The 19,512-nt window shown below is 42.4% G+C and overlaps 1 protein-coding gene across 1 annotated transcript in view; it reads left to right on the forward strand.

Moving 5' to 3' along the window:
• The window catches only part of USH2A (usherin), an 894,134-nt gene that overhangs the window by 854,246 nt on the left and 20,376 nt on the right, over window positions 1–19,512 (forward strand). The window contains exons 65-66 of the mRNA XM_003419876.4: window positions 14,012–14,221; window positions 16,843–17,081. Coding sequence (XP_003419924.2) covers window positions 14,012–14,221; window positions 16,843–17,081 — 449 coding nt within the window. The remainder of the gene's footprint in view (window positions 1–14,011; window positions 14,222–16,842; window positions 17,082–19,512) is intronic.

The raw sequence follows: 19,512 nt of genomic DNA on the forward strand, positions 1-19,512 counted from the left end.
CATGGTTAGTGATAACTCTAAGTAAATATGAAGGCTTAAGGAAGATTGCAATGAGCCCTGGTGGTGCAGTGGTCAAGCGCTTGGCTGCTAACCCAAAAGGTCAGCAGTTCAGACCCACCAGCAGCTCTGCAGGAACAAAGACTTGGCGATCAGCTCCGTAAAGACTATAGACTAGGAAACACGATGGGGCAGTTCTACTCTGTCCTATAGGGTTGCTATGAGTAGGAATTGACACGATAGCACACAACAACAACAAGGGAAGATTGCACTCAAGTACTTGAACCAATGGACCTTTTCATTAAATTCTAGATGTCTTAGCCTATAGGAAGCAATCAAAATGGCTGGTCCGTTCTACAGGTAGAAACGAAATGTTAACACATTTAATTAAAGCAGTTGCCTTCAATTGGAGTCTTAAGAAGACGGGTGAGACTTTTTCTTGCTAATTGATTTATCTATTGGTTGATGAATCCGATCATTACTAAGATGTCTATAAGCATCTAAGAAACTGTACAGTTCTCTTCTTGATGCCTATAGGCATCTTAATAATGGAAACCAGAAAGAAAAGTCTTTTCTCTGAAAAATCCATTGAATTGCTCCAATGTTTTCTTTAGCTCATCCTTTGGGACTCTTCCAAGAAATTTCAATTAATAATAAGACAAAGTAGAGAATACCATCCAATCAATGAAGTTTGCTACAGGAGCAATATTTCTGCAGAGACAGACATTTATTCTAACCCTCAAAAGTCTAGAGTGGAGAAGTACCAGGAAGAAAGGTACAGATAGAGATGTGGGCTAAGCTCAGAACGTGCTGTGAAGAATTTTCAAATCTGTTATTGCTCCACAGCTGCTGGAGGGAACCCAGGAATGATTTACTGAATTGTTATCAAGTCCCATTCTTTCACCCAAAATGTCCTGTCTTTTCACACAAATAATACTGTAACAATCAGTATCGTTTATTTAGGAGTCCCTGGGTGGCAGAAGGAAACTCTGGTGGCGTAGTGGTTAAGAGCTGTGGCTGCTAACCAGAAGGTCGGCAGTTCGAATCCACTGGGCTTTCCTTGGAAACCCTACAGGGCAGTTCTACTCTGTCCTATAGGGTCACTATGAGTCAAAGTGGACTTGACAGCAATGGGTTATGGGTGGCGGAAATGGTTGAGCGCTTGACTACTAACTGAAAAGTGGACTGTTTGAACCCTCCCACAGATACCTCAGAAGAAAGGCCTGTACTTCAGAAAGTTTCAAAACTCACTGCCATCCAGTCAATCCTGACTCATAGCAACCATACAGGACAGAGTAGAACTGCCCCACAGGGTTTCCAAGGCTGTAATCTTTACCGAAGCAGACTGCCACATCTTTCATCCTTGGAGAGGCTGGTGGGTTTGAACCATTGACCTTTTGGTTAGCAGCTGAGTGCTTAACCACTGCACCACCAGGGCTCCTTGAAAATCCTGTGGCGCACAGTTGTACTCTGACACACATGGGATTGCCAGGAGTCAGCATCTACTCAACAGCGGTAATGGGTTTTTGTTGTTGTTGTTTGTTTATTTCTTGCTTGCTATGTGCTAAGGGCTTTGCTGAGCACTTTACCTGTATTTGAGATAAGCTTTTTTTTTTTTTTTTTAATTCCTAATAACATTTTAGAGGTGGAAAGTCTGAGGTAACACGCCCAAGGATATAGAGCTGCTAATTGGAAGAACTTGAAATTGAACCTGGAGATTCAGGTTCTGAAGACTGTGTTCTTAAATTCACCCCCATGGCTTCCTCCAAATTGCATTTGTATACACTCTGAAGCTTTCAAAATCTTGATAAAATATTTATAAACTTATGTACCCTGACCCCATTCCTCAGAAATTTATAGAAATATTATTGCATTTAAACCTCAGAATAGCCGTGAGAGAGGTAGGCACTGCTGTTCCTTCTGTATAAAGGAGAAATCTGAGTGACATAGCAAGTTCCCCAGCTAAAAAGTGGCAGAGTCTGAACTTGGGTCCGATTTTTCTGACCCCCAAGTCTGGCGATCCCTCTGTGACACAGCTTCTTCACTCCAGCACCAGCACTCCCAGGAGCGTGGACTCCTGACCCTGTAAAGGCAAACTGCTATAGATATAAGCTGGGCTGCAAAACTTGCTCTGTATCCTCTGGAAGCCTCAGGCTCCTTCTCTGTAAACTTGGGATAGAAAGGTCTGCCTCAGTAGGGTTGCTGTGAAGTTTAAATGAGAGAATTTAAATGCCAAGACATCGTCACTTACTCACGTATAGAATTAAAATTTTAATATATAAATACATAGAAAATGTTCAATATCCAGTTATCCTTTTAGACTGAAAATCAGATAAAGTTGCTCCTTTACTGAAAACTCTCCCACGGCAACAATAAAATGCAAACTCCTCGCAGTTCTATGAGGTTCTACTTGGTCTGCTCCTATCCACCTCCAGCCTCATCTCATGCCCCTCCAACCCTTACTGACCAAGCCCAACCACACCAGCCTCCTTGAGAATCCATTCTTGAGGCCTTCACTCTTGCTCTTCCTTTTGCCCAGAAGGCTTCTCTCCTAGGGCTTCATAAGGTGGCCTCCTTCTTGCCAATTACTCCCCAGCTTGAGTATCGCCTCCTGAAAGCACCTCCCGGGCAGCCTGGCCATTCTCTACCCTGTCACCTACGTTGTTTTCTGTTTAGCACTTATGGTTACCTGTTTATTTCATTTGTGTTTATTGATTAAGGAGCCCTGGTGACACAACGGTTAAGTGCTCTGCTGCTAACCAAAAGGTCAGTGGTTCAAACCCACCAGCCACTCCATGGGAGAAAGATGTGGCAGTCAGCTTCTGTAAAGATTTACAACCTTGAAAACCCTATGGCCAGTTCTACTCTGTCCTATAGGGTCACTATGAGTCAGAATCTACTGGACCACAATGGGCTTGGTTTTTGGTTTGGGTTTATTGATTGTCTCTCCTCACGAGGATATTAACTCCAGCCTCCTTCGCTGGTGTAGCCCCAGCTCATAGAACAGTGCCTGGCACATAGTAGGGGCTCAGTCAACATCTGCTGAAATAATAAATGATAATCTTACCTAGTTGTTAGGGATTGAATTCTGTCCCCCTAAAATGTGTGTTGTAAATCCTAACCTCTATGCCTGTGGTCACCCCATTTGGGAAAAAATTGTCTTTGTAATGTTAATGAGACAGGATTAGGGTAGAGTCTGTCTTAAATCAATCTCTTTTGAGATATAAAAGAGATTAAACAAGCTGAGAGAAGCAGAGATGGGGGGAGACAGATGCCAAACCACATGGAGATATCCCAGGAACCAGAAAACAAGCTGAAGAGACAACGACCTTCCCCCAGAGCTGACAGTGAGGGAAAGCCTTCCCCTAGAGCCAGCACCCTGAATTCAGACTTCTAGGCTCCTAAGCTGTGAGAAAACAAATTTCTGTTTGTTAAAGCCATCCACTTGTGGTATTCCTGTTACAGCAGTGCTGCATAAGTAAGACGCTAGTTAACTAGACTCTCATTCCTAGAGACATTAGTCATAATTTGTCACCATGATCTTAGTTTGTCCTATCAACTTATTGTGGAGAAAATATCTATTTCCAATGTTATATCCTTCAGGGTATGGTTACTATCTTAGTTAACATAATGGAATTTCGGTACATGTACACATGTTTTGAACAGTCAGGTTAGTAGTATTTGCCTCTGTGAATTACGTAATATTATTTGTATCATGATAAATATCTCAGGGGTGGATGCCATGCTTGTTCTGGCAATTCCCGCCATCTGAATTTAGGGCTGTCCCCTGCGGAGGCAGCCAGTCCATATAGGGCTCTACAACAGGCCCAGGGCAGGATGCCAAACATTGAGAAGGTATGCCAGACCTTTCTTCAATGGCCTTAGATAGAAACACACAAAGAGCAGAAGTACACGGTTTGGGATTTGTACCAAGTATTTGCATTTGAAGTCTGGCCCTACCATTTGCTAAGTTGCACAACTTTTCTGTGCCTCAACTTCCTCATGTGTAAATTGTAGATAATAATAGTACCAACTTCATAGATTTGCTGGGTGGCTTAAATAAATTAATGCTTTTAATAAACTTATAAAAATATATTCACATCTCATAGCAACTCTATGAGTCAGAATCGACTCGATGGCACACAAAAACAACATAAAATATAAGTGCTCAATGCACCTACTAACCACTTTTATTCATCTTTTGAGGACTGGGTCTGGTTTCTGTTTCCCCTTGGGGAGAACATATACAAACGATAAAAATTAGTACGTGATAAATTCCAAAATTTCAATATAGTTACCTAAAGCAAATTAAGACTCAGTCAGCATTTCACACTAACACTGATTCAAGCTGGATTCTCCTTCCTGATACTTTAGGGAAGAATCATATTCAAAATCTATTTTCTAAGTAACTCCACAGGGCAAGGCAGTGTGCTAAGTGATGGGGACAGGAGACACCAATCTATAGTGAGGAAATGGCCGTAGGTCTCAAGATTCCCTTAGTAGCTCCTCGTCTCCACATTTCAAAAGTGCCAGCAGGAAGGACAACTATGCACTTCTACCCCTTCTTCCCCTGGGTTCCAGAATTCAATTAAAATCATGTTCCGTCTTGCCTGATCCAAAGTGTTTCAGATGAAAGGAACCTGGAATCCAGAGACTATACCTGTAAAAGTATAACTATAATACACCCTGCAAAGTACCGTGCAGACAGCCAAAAAAACCAAACTCAAACCTGTTGCCTTCCAGTCAATTCCAACTCATAGCGACCCTATAGGACAAAGTGGAATTGCCCCATAGGGTTTCCAAGGAGCACCTAGTTGATTCGAACTGCCGACCTTTTGGTTAGCAGCCAAACTCTTAACTACTACACCACCAGTGCTGAAGAAAGTCCATTTGAGGATGGAAAAAAATCAGATAGGTAGATAGTTAAATAAAGAGCTACCCTGAGCTTGCCAGCAAGTTAGTCCTTCCTGAGTACAACCTGCAGGACTGCTCATAAAATAAAATAATCTTGTAAGCCTGTAATTTGAGGCTTATTGCCTTCTCTTTTTAGCCACGAGTCTTTCTAACCACAATTCTGGCAGAGTCCGTGCTGGCCTCTTACTAGTCTAACATATTCAAAACCCACCACAAAAAAAGGCTTTAGCGTGTCATGGGAATACATACTCCAAGGATGTAGATGAATTGATATGATTTCCTTGATTGTATCTTTTTATTTATGAAGCATAATTTATGAGCACTGGACAGCAAACTGCAATGAGTGATGACTAACTACCGCCAAAGCCATAAATCAGGAGCAGTGAAAGAAGGGTGATTTTGATCGAATCTATTGAATTAGCTGTTGGCCTTAGCCAATACAGGTATTGGAAAGACCTTTTTAATATCTATTTGTCTCTCTCATGGGACTGTGATCACAATCTCATTACATGCCCCTAGGAAACAAATAATTTAATTGTTTGCCTGTTAACACGCAACCTGTTTACTTGACTTATTAATTACAGGCATGGCTGTTCATACCGGGTTTTTGTTTATTTCTGATGTGAATTATCATCAAATATATTTACATTCTCCAGATTTTATAAACAATGATGTTGCCTGCTTTAGTGCTGCTCGATAGGAATATAACCTCAGAATTGTTTAATTTTTTTTTTTTTTTGTCAAAAGGTTGTCATTATTCCACAAGGAAACATCATAGAATATCACAGAAGTTGCAGAGAGCTCAAAAATTCCGCCATCTTTTTGTCCATTGTGGGTAACATTATAACACAACTCTTAGAATAAGCAGCCTAGAAAAAGAACAAAATCTCAGATTGCTCCAAGGACAAGGACAAGGAGTCAACAGAGTAGACACTTTCTGTGAAAGATCACTGGCTGAATTTGGCGATTCCTCTTCCCATTCTTGGGGGCGAGATGATAACAGATACAAAACCAGATGAGCGTCAGCTGGGTGCTGACAGTATCCGAAGCATCACTAAGGACACGTCCACCAGTCCTAACAAGACCTGTGGCATTTCCTCAGTCAAAAGGGTCACAAAACACTGTTTACACTTACGGAGAGTTGTTTTTCAATTATATGATGAAGAAAAAAACCACATCAGGAATCCTCTCCTGAAATTTACGTTAAGAATTTCTCTGTGCTCTAAGACTTGTTGTTGGGTGCCGTCGAGTCAGCACTAAGACTACCTTTGCAAAATGTCAGTTCTCAGAACTGTTATTTCAGCAAGCTATGAACCATCGAATGAGATAAACCATTAAAGTGAAAACTACTTTCCAGCTCCGTGTGGACATTGTGCTAAAGAATAACTATATTAATGTAGGTACCCAAACGACCACCATTCACGAGAACCTGTGATACCTCTCCTGTTCTCCCACCTCTACAAAGTGGTGGTTCCTTCTCTTTCTCTTTTGCAAAAATTATTACAAATGCTTCTATTCACAGATTCTCGTTTTCCTCCCAGAATGAAATTAAAAGGGCAAATGCTGAGTTAGAGTAATTGGAGTCATTTAGAATAATGTTCATCTGGGCTGCAAGGGAAAAAACAGACCCAGAAAATTCCAGAGATATCAGGGTTTTAAGGATTAGTTCCTGAAGTAGAAACCGGGCACCCTATGAGTTCTACGAAGGTGGTTCTGTAAAGCTGAACTAAGGGGAGTCCCTGGGTGGTGGAAAGGGTTGACACACTAGGCTGCTAAATGAAAGGTTGGAGGTTCAAGTCCACGCAGAGGCTTCTTGGAAGAAAGTCCTGATGAGCTACTTCTGAAAAATCAGCCATGGGAAACCCTGTGGAGCACGCCCCTGCTCTGACACATGTGGGGTCGCCGTGAGTCAGAGCTGACTCCGCAGCAGCTGATCCTTAACATTATGATCTTCTTTGTTGTTTGGAACAGTGGTCACTGTAACAAACTCCATGCCGATTATTGCGATTGTAACGTATTTAAAGAGAAATATGCATTGTGCTTACTTCAGAGGTAATCCAAATCACTACCCTAAATAGACATAACATGAACAGAAATTGAAAATGTATAGTGCCTAGATTTTTTTTTGGTAATTTTTTTGTGTGTGTGTGCTTTAGATGGTTTACAGAGCAAATCTGTTCCTCCTTAAACAATACACGTATTGTTTTGTGACATTGGTTGCCAACCCCATGACATGTCAACACTTTCTCCTTCTCGACTTCGGGTCCCACTTCCATTCGTCCAGCCTTCCTGTCCTGTCCTGTCCTGCCTTCTCGTCCTCGCCCTGGGCTGGTGTGCCCATTTAGTCTCATGTACGTGGTTGAGCTAAGCATGTTGTTGTTTGTGTTACGGTATAGTGCCTAGATTTCTATACCTTGCTCTACAGAGAATAGCTCTCTGTGTTTCTCAGACAGTATTGGGCACAAGAGTAGCCTGGAAAGGGGTTGAAAAGGCAAATTCCCAGGTCCTCTCACCAGAAACTCTAATACAGATACCCAAAATGATTTTTGTGACAGTGGCCAAGAAACACATTTTGGCCAAGATGGCTCTGGGGAAAGGAGATTTCTAAGAGCTAGTGTTCGACAAAGGAAGACAACGAGAGATTAGATGCTTTGTTTCCTCAGCAGCCGGACTTGGCAGCTTGGTGGCAGATGCTGACACTTTACGCAATTCAACTTTTTTAAGGCAAAACAATAGTAATTGGTCCTTTAGGGTGAAAGAAGTTAGTAAAATAACTTTTATCTGACAGGTATAAAGACGGTAATAGTCACTAGTTAAAGTAAAAAATTAGATTGACAAGAGAAAGGTAAATATACATATTAATTTTCTAATAAGCAAATCAATGATAGGCTTTGTGGCGAAAATGTTTTAGTTGTTTTATATTTATTCAAGTAGTTAATCTAGGGTTTTCACTGACGTCTTACATGTTTTCATGGTTAAAACAGAAATGTTTGAGGAAAAAAAACCTCTCCCTCAGCCAGTCCTCAGTTATCCCCACTTTCACAGCCCTTTCTTTGGGAGAGCTCCTAGCTCTTATAGTCCTTGTGTGGCGGGAGGCCGCGTGTGTGAGTGTGTGTGTGTAGGTGGGTGGGTGTGTGGGGGGTGTGTGTGGGTGTGTGAGTGGGCATGGGTGTGTGTGTGTAGGGGTGTGTGAGTTTGTATGTGTGAGGGTGTATGAGTCTGTGAGTGTGTGTGGGTGTGTGAGGGGTGTGGGTGTGGTTGTGGTTGTGTGTGGGGAGGATGCATGATGGATCAACCAACCCAAATAAGTGTTTCAGTGGAAACTTTAATCCTCCTTATTTTTTACTGTAAAGATTAAATATACTCATTCTGGACACTGCAGGTATAAGGGTATTCCGAATACAGGCAGTCTGCAGGTTACGAACCAGGTCCATTCCTAAGTGTATCTTTAAGAATTTGTAGGTAAGTCGGAACAGGTGCACACGGTTCTTATTTAGACTTACTTTAGTGCAAGAAGGAGCCCTGGTGGCACAGTGGTTAAAGCACTCAGTTGTGAACCAAAGGGTCGGTTAGAACCTACCATGAGCTCCACAAGAGAAGGATGTGGCAGTCTGCTTCCGTAAAGATTTACAGTCTTGGAAACCCTATGGGCAGTTCTGCTCTGTCCTGTGGGCTTGCTATGAGTTGGAACCGACTCAGTGGCAGTGGGTTTGGTTTTTTTGTTTTTGTTTTTTGGGGGGGTGTAGCACACAAAAAGCCTGGGAGCCTTTCCAGTGATTTAAAAGCTGCACACGCAACAAGTGAAGGCGACTGTGGCGGAGAATTTGTTGCAAGGAGAGCATGGTAAGAGGTGTCCATAAACCGGACGTTCATCGCCCAGGGACTAACCGTACATCAAAGATGAAAGGCGTCCTTACTGTTTTTTTTTTCTCTTGCCCATGGAGTTCATAAGCCTTGCTTCTCCCCCCCTCCCCCGACACTGTCCTGTCTTTTCTCTGCACAGCCCACACACTTTGTTTAGGTAGTCAAGGATCAAGTTAGAGAATCTTAGGATATGGACCAGATGGATGGGCTTCTCAGTTAGGCGGGAGGTAAGTTAGGTGGGTAGATAGGTAGGTGGGTAGATAGGAGCTACATCAATAGAACAAAGAGAGAGAGAATAAGTAGGCAACTCCATGTGTGTTCACAAGACATTTCATTTCTTGGTTTTTATATTGGTTCATTAAAACCGAAAAATCTGGACATCTTGCTCCAAATTTCCCACCCAAGATCTCGGCTGCTTCTCCCTCCTCCCCTACAAGGATAGACTCAAATCTAGGAGTCATGGTTTTTCTGCAGAAATCATAAACATAACCTGTTTATATTTTTACTCTGAACCCTGAACTACACTTCAGTTCCTTTATCGCTTGCTTAGTTGGGAATAGACAGAAACCCGTAGTGACTTTTGCATAGAAGACTTTTCACGGAGAGAGAATCATGGGTGGATATTTTTTGCCTTTCTTCTGGTCATTTTGGTGTACCAGAGACACTGCCTTGAGGTACAAGTTTTATGAAATCCATAATGCCTCATTATCTCAGTCCGCTGCATCTTCATTGAAACGGCTTTCATTTTCTGAGTAGCTCATGTAAATAGGCTGATCCTGCTTTGCATAAGCATGTTGATTTATCTGAATGCTATTTTGATCTCGAATTGATTGAAGACTAAAAAGAAAGATAGTAATGCATCATGAAGGTCTCCTACCAAAGACATTTCCAAGTGATAGACACTCTTGTAATCGCTCAGTTTTCTTTAACAGAGCATATATAAAGAAATACAGCAAAGCACTATGCTATTGGGGCTCCAGACTTTAAAATACCGTGTATTAAATCACATTTTGGAAACAGGACTCCATCTAGAGAAAGCTCACATAATGCAAGAAGGTAGGACGTTTAGTTCTGCTTGCCAACACCAGCATCAAAAAGCTTTAATAGTGTTTATTATTCTACACCCAAGTAAAGAAGTAAAGACAAGCTGATGTTTATAACCCTGAGCCAGATCTATGCTAGGCACTTACTATAAATTATGTCTCACTTTCTTGTTAATAGCCATGCCTGCACTACTGTTATCTCCTACTGGTGTTCAGCAATTAATTGACAACTTGCTGAATTTTTATTACACCTAGTCTGTATTTGAACACTTAATTGTGCTCATGCAGAACCTGTACATACACCAAGAGGCAGTTGTTCAAACAGAACAAGGGGATACTGCATGGTTTAAAATCAGGAAAGGTGTGTGTCATGGTTGTATCATCTCACCATATTTATTCAATCTGTATGCTGAGCAAATAAACCAAGAAACTGGACTATATGAAGAAGAATATGGCATCAGGATTGGAGGAAGACTCATTAACAGCCTGTGTTATGCAGATGACACAACCTTGCTTGCTGAACATGAAGAAGACTTAAAGTACTTACTGATGAAGATCAAAGACTAGAGCTTCAGTAGGTATTAAACCTCAAAATAAAGAATACAAAATTCTTCACAACTGGATCAATAAGCAACACCACAATAAACAGAGAAAATATTGAAGTTTGGTGAGTAGCATCTGGGATCTTAAAAAAGCTCGCAAACAGTCATTTAAGATATAACTATTGGTCTCTACTAGTCTGGGAAAAAGAGAATGAAGGAAACCAAGGACTCAAAGAAGAAACTAATGCATACAACCAGTAGCCCACATGAACCACAGCCTTATCTAGCCTAAGACCTGAAGGACTGGGTGGTGCTCAGCTACCACTACCTACGGTTCTGACCAGGCACACAGTAGAAGGTCCCAGACAGAAAGGGAGAAAAATTTGGAAGAAAACTGAGATTTCTAAAAAGGTCAGACTTTCTGGACCAATATAGACTAGAAGGACCCCTGAGACTATCGCCCTAAGATATACCCTTTGAACTTGAAACTGAAGCTACTCCTGGTGGCCACCTTTCATCCAAACAGCAGATTGGCTTACAAAGTAAACAATACCACCCACGAGTACTGTGCTCCCTTAAATAACCAACTATATGAGACCAAACAATCAACATTTACCCTAAAACAAAGATGAGAAGATAAGGAGGAGCAAGGAAGCTAAATTAAAGGAAAAAGAACAAACAGAATGGAAGTAATGAGAATGTTGACATATTGTAGAAAATGTCACCAATATCATGGAACAATTCATATAAAAATTGTTAAATTGGAATCAAATTTGCTGTGTAAATTTTTACCTAAGACACAATAAAAAATATATATATATAATTCTACATGCCCTCAAGCCACCTACTGAATCCCTGCTCTTTGCAAAATACTTTGATGTCAATGTTTGCACCTCATATTTTTTTTTCACACTTTGTCAAAAAAAAAGCTGTTGCTGTAAGTCAGTTCCAACTCATAGTGACAGTAGAACTGCCCCACAGGGTTTCCAAGGAGTGTCTGGGAGATTTGAACTGCCCACCTTTTGGTTAGCAGCCAAGCTCTTAACCACTATGCCACCAGGGCTCCAAGCCTTGTCACACACTGTGTAAAAAAAGTCCCCCACCCCCCGCCACAAAAGATACTTGTAGTAAAGAAGGATGGTCTGGGGCAGACTGAGAAGCCAGGGGCTCTCCTCATCAGCCCTGAAACCTGGCCTCTCCATCAACAACCTCCTGCACCTACCCTCCCTTCTGTGAGACGAGCTGTGGTTATCTCAGAGGGGGTTACAAGATGATCCGTGGTTTCAGTCAGACCTGGGCTCTAGTCCCAGGAAGCCTAGCACCCCCAACACTAAGACAGTTTTCTGCTCCTTGCTTCTGTCTATCCTTAAAATGGAGTCCCTGAGGGGTAAAATATTTACGTGCTTGGCTGCTAACTGAAAAAGTGGTGGTTTGAACTCACCCAGAGGTGCCTTGGAAGAATGGCTTGGCGATCTGCTTCAGAAGGGTCACAACCATGATAACCTTGCCAAGCACGGTTTTACTCTGCACACATGGGGTCACTATGAGTCAGAATCGACTTGACGGCAACTGGTACTGGTATTCTTAAAAGAAGCCTCCATCACCTGGGACAATCTGAGCATGTCTATCCATTACCGCAGCATAAGAAACAAACCAAGTCTGTTTCTGTTGAGTCGATTCCAACTCATATTGACACTATAGGACAAGAGTAGAACTGCCCCATAGAGTTTCTAAGGAGTGGCTGGTAGATTCGAACTGCTAACTTTTTGGTTTACAGCCGTAGCTCTTCACCACCACGCAACCTAAGACACCCTACCTAATCCAGATATGCAGGTCTCTGTCTATGGACAAGGTATTTTATTTTCATGATCCTGACTATATCATTTATGTGTAGAGATGACAGACGGTGTCAAAAGCACAGTTTATTGGAAAGAGCACTGGAAAGCAGAATCCTCATTTCCACTGTTGTAACTTCTCTCCCCTTGGACGAGATAGTGTCATTTTTTGGAGCCTCAATTTCCTCAAATGTAAAAGCAAAAACCAAATTCATTGCCAACTCAGAGTGACCTTATAGGATTATAATCCATTCTCCCCCTACCTCACAAGGTTGTGTTGTGAGGACTCAGTAAGCGGACGTATGTTACGGAGCTTTGTAAACTGTAGAGCTTATACAAGTGTGAGCGATTATTATGCAAATGATTGAGAAACGAACCTAACCTGTTAAAAAAGCAGGTTCTGCTGTGTAAGTAGGTTAGTTTTCTCTTTTAAAAATGGGGCTTCTGGCAATCCTATCAGCAAGGGGCTGGAGCTTTGCATTTGACAGCAATCTGAGAGTAATTCAACAACTGAAATTTTACTTTCACAAAGGAATCCACCAAAAACATATGGAAACACGGATAGGAGCTGGCCTCACTACTGACCCTCTCTCCTGTCTCTTCTGGTGAAGGTATTGCTAACGCAAAGGCAAAACAAACAAGTCCAAGACGAGACTCTCCCTGCAAAGTACTCTCTGACAGGTTTTTTTTTTTTTTTTTTCTAAGTATCTCCTATTTTTGAATGTTCTTCGTGACTTTGACACTCTGCATTCCTGGAACATGTGTACTAAAGGATCAAACAAGATTTTCAGCCTTGTCTTTAAAAGCTCAATGCCAATTTTGAAAGAAAGATATCATAGAAGACACTAAATGAAAAAAAAAAAAAATTCCTGAGGTTAGACTTAGACCACGAGAAAGCTTCCTAAGGAATAGTCCTGCTCCTAAAAAAAAAAAAAAAAATTTTTTTTTTTTTAAAGACGCAGACCCAACCCCCATTGCCATAGAGTCGATTCTGACTCATAGCAACCGTACAGGACAGATGGAACTCCCCCCTAGGGTTTCCAAGGCTGTGTCTTTGTGGGAGCAGACTACCACATGTTTCTCCCACAGAGTGGCTGGTGGGTTTGAACCGCCGACCTTTCGGTTAGCAGCCGAGTGCTTAACTACTGGGCCACCACCAGGCCTCCCTAAATATGCAAACAGTCTTCTTGTATTGCCATTTAGATCTATCATTCTGATTGATCACTGTGTGGTTGGCTGTTATTGGTCCTAATTTAACCCTATCCACTCACACATCCATCTACTCTGTCTATTGTACCTGACATCCTACAAATTACTTACTCATGCAAATGACAACCTGAGGCAACCTTTTAGGATACTCGTGTTTAATTATACAAATGGTGCTTGATAAATAAGATTATACATCCTTCCATATGTTTATTCCCTCCTTGATGAAAGGAAAATTTAATTTTAATGCAGATTTGGTCAGGATGGTGTTTAATAATTGCTGAGTTTTATGTAGTCTGCAGATCCGTCCAGTTTGGAGAAGCTGACAAGATCACTCCACTTCCCACCCAGAGGGGAGCAGTTTTTAATTAGGTCCTATCAGCCTTCTGAGTTCTGAAATCGGGGCTCCTAAACCTCCTTCTTTGTGCTCATGCAGCCAGAGGCAAAAAAGAGGAAGAGCCTTCCTTTCTTTGTGCTTACAAGGCTGTAAGATCACAGTGTGTCTCCTTCTGTTGTGCTTAGTTGCTTTTTATTGTCAACTTTTTCTTTCATCCTGAGGGTGTCGAGGGTGTCTTGTGTTGACTTGGGTCTTGTTGATTTCTCTTTGGAGGTCTGGGCAGTGAATTCAGCAGGAAGAGCACCCAGTAGCTGGACATGGTGTCGAACTGGGCCTGCCCCCCCAGAAGGTCTCCAAGCCCCCAGGTTCCACGCCGTCTCTTCTACCCAAGCAGTGGTCAACATCAGCGCCCCTGTGAAACCCAACGGGGTCATCAGTCTCTACAGGCTGTTCTCCAACACCACCAGTGGGGCCCAGATGCTGGTGAGCTGCAGGTTTCTCTGAACTAAACATCCAGGCTTGTTTTGTCGTCTTAAATCATTACCACAGTGCCATTGCTTTTTCTTCTGCTTGATCCATCTTATCCTTCTGTTTTCAAATGCCCTCTGGTGGACTAAGGAACACAAACAGGGGTGGATGAAGGCATGTGAGGGCCCTAAACACTGATAGTCTGTGGTGCCCCTTCCTCTGCTTACTCACACATTCAAACGAGATACATGAGTTACACATATGTGTGTGTGTGAGTTAGCTATCCATGATGTAACTTTTTTATAATAATATTTTTATAATTTTTTAAATAATAATATTAGCAATTGAATGAGAAAGCCGTGTGTGCCATTTAGCAGAATGAGATGCACTGGCTCAGAACATTTTTAGTGTATGCAAGATTTTGACTATAGACCACATTTTCTACAAAAAGAATATCCCACATATTCTACAATGAAGAAAATGAGTCAGTGAACTTAGTTATTTCAACGACCAATGTACAATTCTGTTGACCTTCCACAACGAAAAATGGACTTTCACCCATTTTGCTTAAAACAGCTCATACTTCTATTTTGATGCTTGTTGTATAATAAATGCTATAATTATAAATGACCTTTCATCTCTAACATGTTATAATTAACAACATTTCTTTCCATTCTTTGCTCTTACAAATTCTTCCATGGTTTCATCACAATTAAACTGCCAAACAATATCTACTTCCACACATAACGAGGATAATGAATTGAGTCTTTCTTGAATCATTATTTTGCACTCGCTTTTCCTTGTGTCCTGTCTGCACGGCAGCTATGGGTCTTTGCTTTGGACAGCTGATGCCCCTGTTTTGTTGAAGCTCTAAGCACCTGCTTACCTTGCTTACTGGGTCAGCGGTCCCTGAACACAAGGATGCCTCTGGGAAGAAAAAGTGAGCTGTTAGGAAAATGTACAGAAAATATGTAAACACTCACAGAGAGAAATGCTAAAAGTAGTACAGTATTAAAAACTCCACAAATGTTGTAAGCTCATCAAATTAAATTAATTTAATTGGAAAATGTATGTCAAGCACTTGAGCGTAGTTAAGGCATGTGGTAAGGAGTCACTAGGTCATCACTGGTGATGGTGTAAAAGTTAAAACAAAACACGAAAAATAGAGCAACTGTCCTTGGAATCCCCATTTTGGCATGCAAAAACCTCTGATGACACATCGAAAACTCAGTCTGGTGAATTCTAGAAAGTTTAGTCCTTTGTAAAAGACAGCATCATGGTTCATTCAGCTCTACTTCCATTGTTGGTTTATTAACGTGTTTGGGGAACAACAGGGACAGATGACAAGGTTTTCAGGGCAATCAGCTCTAACACTGTGTTTTAACCAAGCCACTTCCTGCAAAGGATACTAAGGCTCCACTAGGCCAGTTCCCTTCTGTTGTTCCTATGGTCACTGCGAGTCAGAGCCGATTTGAGGGCACCTCACAACAGGCCAGTTTCTGCATTATTTCAGTGAGACGAAGACCCTGTGGGATGAAGTAGCTTGTCCCTGTAGCACAGCTAGGTTACCTTCACGTTTCTCATGAAGAAGTGGAGAGTATAACACTTTGTTCACACCAACCTCAGAGAGGTTGTGCAGATCCAGGTTTTACATTACAAATTATTTAGGCCGATTTAGGGAACAGTTTGGGCGAGTGTAGAGAAACCCTCTGAGACTAGAGTGCAAAGTATTAAATCATAATTTCAAAAGATAAGTCACACACAAAAAGTCTTGTATTGAATGTTAAAGGAATATTAGCATATATTCCACAGGGCTTTGTATTCAATAAGTATAGATGATGTAAATATAATCAACTCTTGATTATCTATGCTTACAAAGTGATAATATAAACTAAAATAATTTATATTTGAAGTGCATGTATATATATGTATTTAGCTACAGACAGCTCTTCCTAATTGTATGTTACTTCAACGTGAAAGTTCATTTTCAATTTCAGAATGTTTTTGTTCTAGAGAGTTCTTACTAAAACCACAAGGTCAAAAGTTTGCTCCAAATAAAGTACAAAGTTTATAATCCAAAAAGGTGGCTGAGAGAAAACTATAATATTTAGTATAAACCCAGACCTTCAGAGAAATAGATGAACCGTCAAGCTCTTAAATATCTGTATCCAACTCTAACATGAACCTGAGGAGTTTTTTTGACCCACATATTACGTACAAGTACCCAGTGGCAGAAGGTGGACCTTGGTGAATGTTGAGTAGAAATAGAACCCAAATACAGACCTTTCTTAAGAAGGCAACATTCTGAGGGTCATAGAATTTGATCACTATTGGCTATCCCATGCCATTTTCTAGCGTCTTTCTATGGTAATAGATAATGGACTATGTTGTGCTTTGTGCCTTCTCTTCTGTTGTCTCAGACTTCTACTAACTGTTACATTGTTACTTTTTTGTGTTTAAGTTGTATCCTTTCACCTGGCTTGGTAACTCCTTGAGGGAGAATACCATGCTAAATGCTATTTCATCTCCCAGAGTACCTAGCATAGCACTCTAGTCATAGCGGGTGGGCTGCCTGATAAGCAGTCACCCATTGTCTAGATTCTGTGCCTCATCTGGCCTCCTTCCTCCTCCTCCAGCTGTCTGAAGGCACGGCCACCCAGCAGACCCTGCATGGCCTGCGGCCCTTCACCGCCTACTCCGTCGGCGTCGAGGCCTGCACCTGCTTCAACTGTTGCAGCAGAGGACCAACGGCTGAACTGAAGACTCAGCCTGCACCCCCCTCGGGACTGCCCTCTCCCCAAATCCAGACGCTGGCCTCGAGCACGGCCTCCTTCCAGTGGAGTCCCCCCTTGTCCCCCAATGGTGTCATTCAAAGGTAGTGGACCAGCCAGAGGTAGAAGAAACCAAACCAACACATGCAGACAGAGTTACACAGCAGGACACAGGAGAGTTTGCTTACTGAGTGGCTGCCCACAGCAAAACAGACAACTTGGTCTGAGTGTAGTGTTGCCTGCAAAGCGTTTAAGTCATAAAAGCAAGTAATGATAGAAAGGTAAACAACAAAATCATCTTTAAGTAAGAAACGCAATGCGTTTGTGTTCCTTGAAAGAATATTCTCCTCCTCAGGACTCTATGGAACCATTCACGCTATAGGCCTTGGTTGAAAATAAGAAACTGCTGTTGTTAAGTCAGGTCTCCTTGAGTGGTGCAAATGGGTAAGTGCTAGGCTACTAACAGAAAGGTTGGTGGTTCGAGTCCACCCAGAGGTGCATCAGAAGACAAGGTCTTGGAGATCTGCTCTCGAAAGTTCACAGCCATGGAGACCATGCAGTTCTACTCTAAACACATGGTTTGCCAGGAGCCATTAACTCAGCAGCTGCCTTTTTTTTTTTTTTTTTTTTGGTTGTTAAGCCAGAATTGCCTTGATCCAATTTAAAATCTTTTAATGAACTACTATCTGAAAAACAAAGAAGTCATTTCTTTACACTAAACAGAAAAAAAAAAAAGAGCAATTATATCACTCTCCTTTTAAAAGAGAGAAATCTCTCTACCACCAAGATTACTAGTTGCTGGGTGGGCAGCCGCATGTGTACATGTGGTGACTAGAATTACTACTTGCTGGGTGGACGGCCTCATGTGTACATGTGGTGACTAGAATTACTACTTGCTGGGTGGACGGCCTCATGTGTACATGTGGTGACTAGAATTACTACTTGCTGGGTGGACGGCCTCATGTGTACATGTGGTGACTAGAATTACTACTTGCTGGGTGGACGGCCTCATGTGTACATGTGGTGACTAGAATTACTAGTTGCTGGGTGGGCAGCCGCATGTGTACATGTGGTGACTAGAATTACTAGTTGCTGGGTGGGCAGCGCATGTGTACATGTGGTGACTAGAATTACTAGTTGCTGGGTGGGCAGCGCATGTGTACATGTGGTGACTAGAATTACTAGTTGCTGGGTGGACGGCCTCATGTGTACATGTGGTGACTAGAATTACTAGTTGCTGGGTGGACGGCCTCATGTGTACATGTGGTGACTAGAATTACTAGTTGCTGGGTGGGCAGCCGCATGTGTACATGTGGTGACTAGAATTACTAGTTGCTGGGTGGGCAGCGCATGTGTACATGTGGTGACTAGAATTACTAGTTGCTGGGTGGGCAGCGCATGTGTACATGTGGTGACTAGAATTACTAGTTGCTGGGTGGGCAGCCGCATGTGTACATGTGGTGACTAGAATTACTAGTTGCTGGGTGGGCAGCCGCATGTGTACATGTGGTGACTAGAATTACTAGTTTCTGGGTGGACGGCCTCATGTGTACATGTGGTGACTAGAATTACTAGTTGCTGGGTGGGCAGCGCATGTGTACATGTGGTGACTAGAATTACTAGTTGCTGGGTGGGCAGCGCATGTGTACATGTGGTGACTAGAATTACTAGTTGCTGGGTGGGCAGCCACATGTGTACATGTGGTGACTAGAATTACTAGTTCCTGGGTGGACGGCCTCATGTGTACATGTGGTGACTAGAATTACTAGTTGCTGGGTGGGCAGCGCATGTGTACATGTGGTGACTAGAATTACTAGTTGCTGGGTGGACGGCCTCATGTGTACATGTGGTGACTAGAATTACTAGTTGCTGGGTGGGCAGCTGCATGTGTACATGTGGTGACTAGAATTACTAGTTGCTGGGTGGGCAGCGCATGTGTACATGTGGTGACTAGAATTACTAGTTGCTGGGTGGACGGCCTCATGTGTACATGTGGTGACTAGAATTACTAGTTCCTGGGTGGACGGCCTCATGTGTACATGTGGTGACTAGAATTACTAGTTGCTGGGTGGGCAGCCGCATGTGTACATGTGGTGACTAGAATTACTAGTTGCTGGGTGGGCAGCGCATGTGTACATGTGGTGACTAGAATTACTAGTTGCTGGGTGGACAGCCGCATGTGTACATGTGGTAACTAGAATTACTAGTTGCTGGGTGGGCAGCGCATGTGTACATGTGGTGACTAGAATTACTAGTTGCTGGGTGGGCAGCCGCATGTGTACATGTGGTGACTAGAATTACTAGTTGCTGGGTGGGCAGCACCTGTGTACATGTAGTGACTAGAATTACTAGTTGCTGGGTGGGCAGCGCCTGTGTACATGTGGTGACTAGAATTACTAGTTGCTGGGTGGGCAGCGCATGTGTACATGTGGTGACTAGAATTACTAGTTCCTGGGTGGGCAGCGCGTGTGTACATGTAGTGACTAGAATTACTAGTTGCTGGGTGGGCAGCACCTGTGTACATGTGGTGACTAG

This window comes from Loxodonta africana, chromosome 25, assembly GCF_030014295.1.
Source record: "Loxodonta africana isolate mLoxAfr1 chromosome 25, mLoxAfr1.hap2, whole genome shotgun sequence".
Taxonomy (NCBI): Eukaryota; Metazoa; Chordata; class Mammalia; order Proboscidea; family Elephantidae; genus Loxodonta; species Loxodonta africana.